Source organism: Arachis ipaensis, chromosome B10 (assembly GCF_000816755.2).
Source record: "Arachis ipaensis cultivar K30076 chromosome B10, Araip1.1, whole genome shotgun sequence".
Classification (NCBI taxonomy): Eukaryota; Viridiplantae; Streptophyta; class Magnoliopsida; order Fabales; family Fabaceae; genus Arachis; species Arachis ipaensis.
Window position 1 is genome coordinate 1,104,339 of NC_029794.2, and position 582 is coordinate 1,104,920.

At 32.6% G+C, this 582-nt stretch overlaps 1 protein-coding gene across 3 annotated transcripts in view; it reads left to right on the forward strand.

The window, feature by feature from the left end:
- The window catches only part of LOC107622661 (pre-mRNA-splicing factor ATP-dependent RNA helicase DEAH10), a 10,975-nt gene that overhangs the window by 3,697 nt on the left and 6,696 nt on the right, over positions 1-582 (forward strand). For all 3 annotated transcript variants that reach the window (XM_016324642.2, XM_021114167.1, XM_021114166.1), the window contains one exon: positions 361-546. In XM_016324642.2, coding sequence (XP_016180128.1) covers positions 361-546 — 186 coding nt within the window. The remainder of the gene's footprint in view (positions 1-360; positions 547-582) is intronic.

Below are 582 nucleotides of genomic sequence, written 5' to 3' on the forward strand. Positions count from 1 at the left end.
AATTTTTTTTTTTTGTGGTTTTTTTTTTTTTTTTTTTTTGGCTATGCATGTCCATTGGGAATCTCTTTATTATAAAGCTTGTAATATATTTTATCAGAAAATGAAATTAAACTGAGTGATGTAACCTTTCATTTTTTTTTTCTTTATGATGCCTTTTCAAGTCTTGAACTCTCTTTTCTGTATAATAGCTCATTCTTTAATTGTGATTTTATGTGTAGCTGTTCTTACATATCATATGTTGGTTATAATGAGTGATATCATTTGCATAGTTACTCTCGCTAAACTATCTTACTGAAATTAACATATACATGGAATTCTTCATTAAGTACGAGCAAACTGATTGTTAGCTTTATTGTTCAGTGGCCGTGCAGGGCGTGAAGGACCTGGAAAATGCTTTCGTCTATATCCAGAAAGTGAATTTGAGAAGCTTGAGGATTCGACAAAGCCAGAGATTAAGCGGTGCAACCTATCTAATGTGATTTTGCAGCTTAAGGCCTTGGGTGTTGATGACATATTAGGGTTTGATTTTATTGAGAAACCTTCACGGTGAGAAACTTGTCAGCATTTTGGTTTCATTGTTTC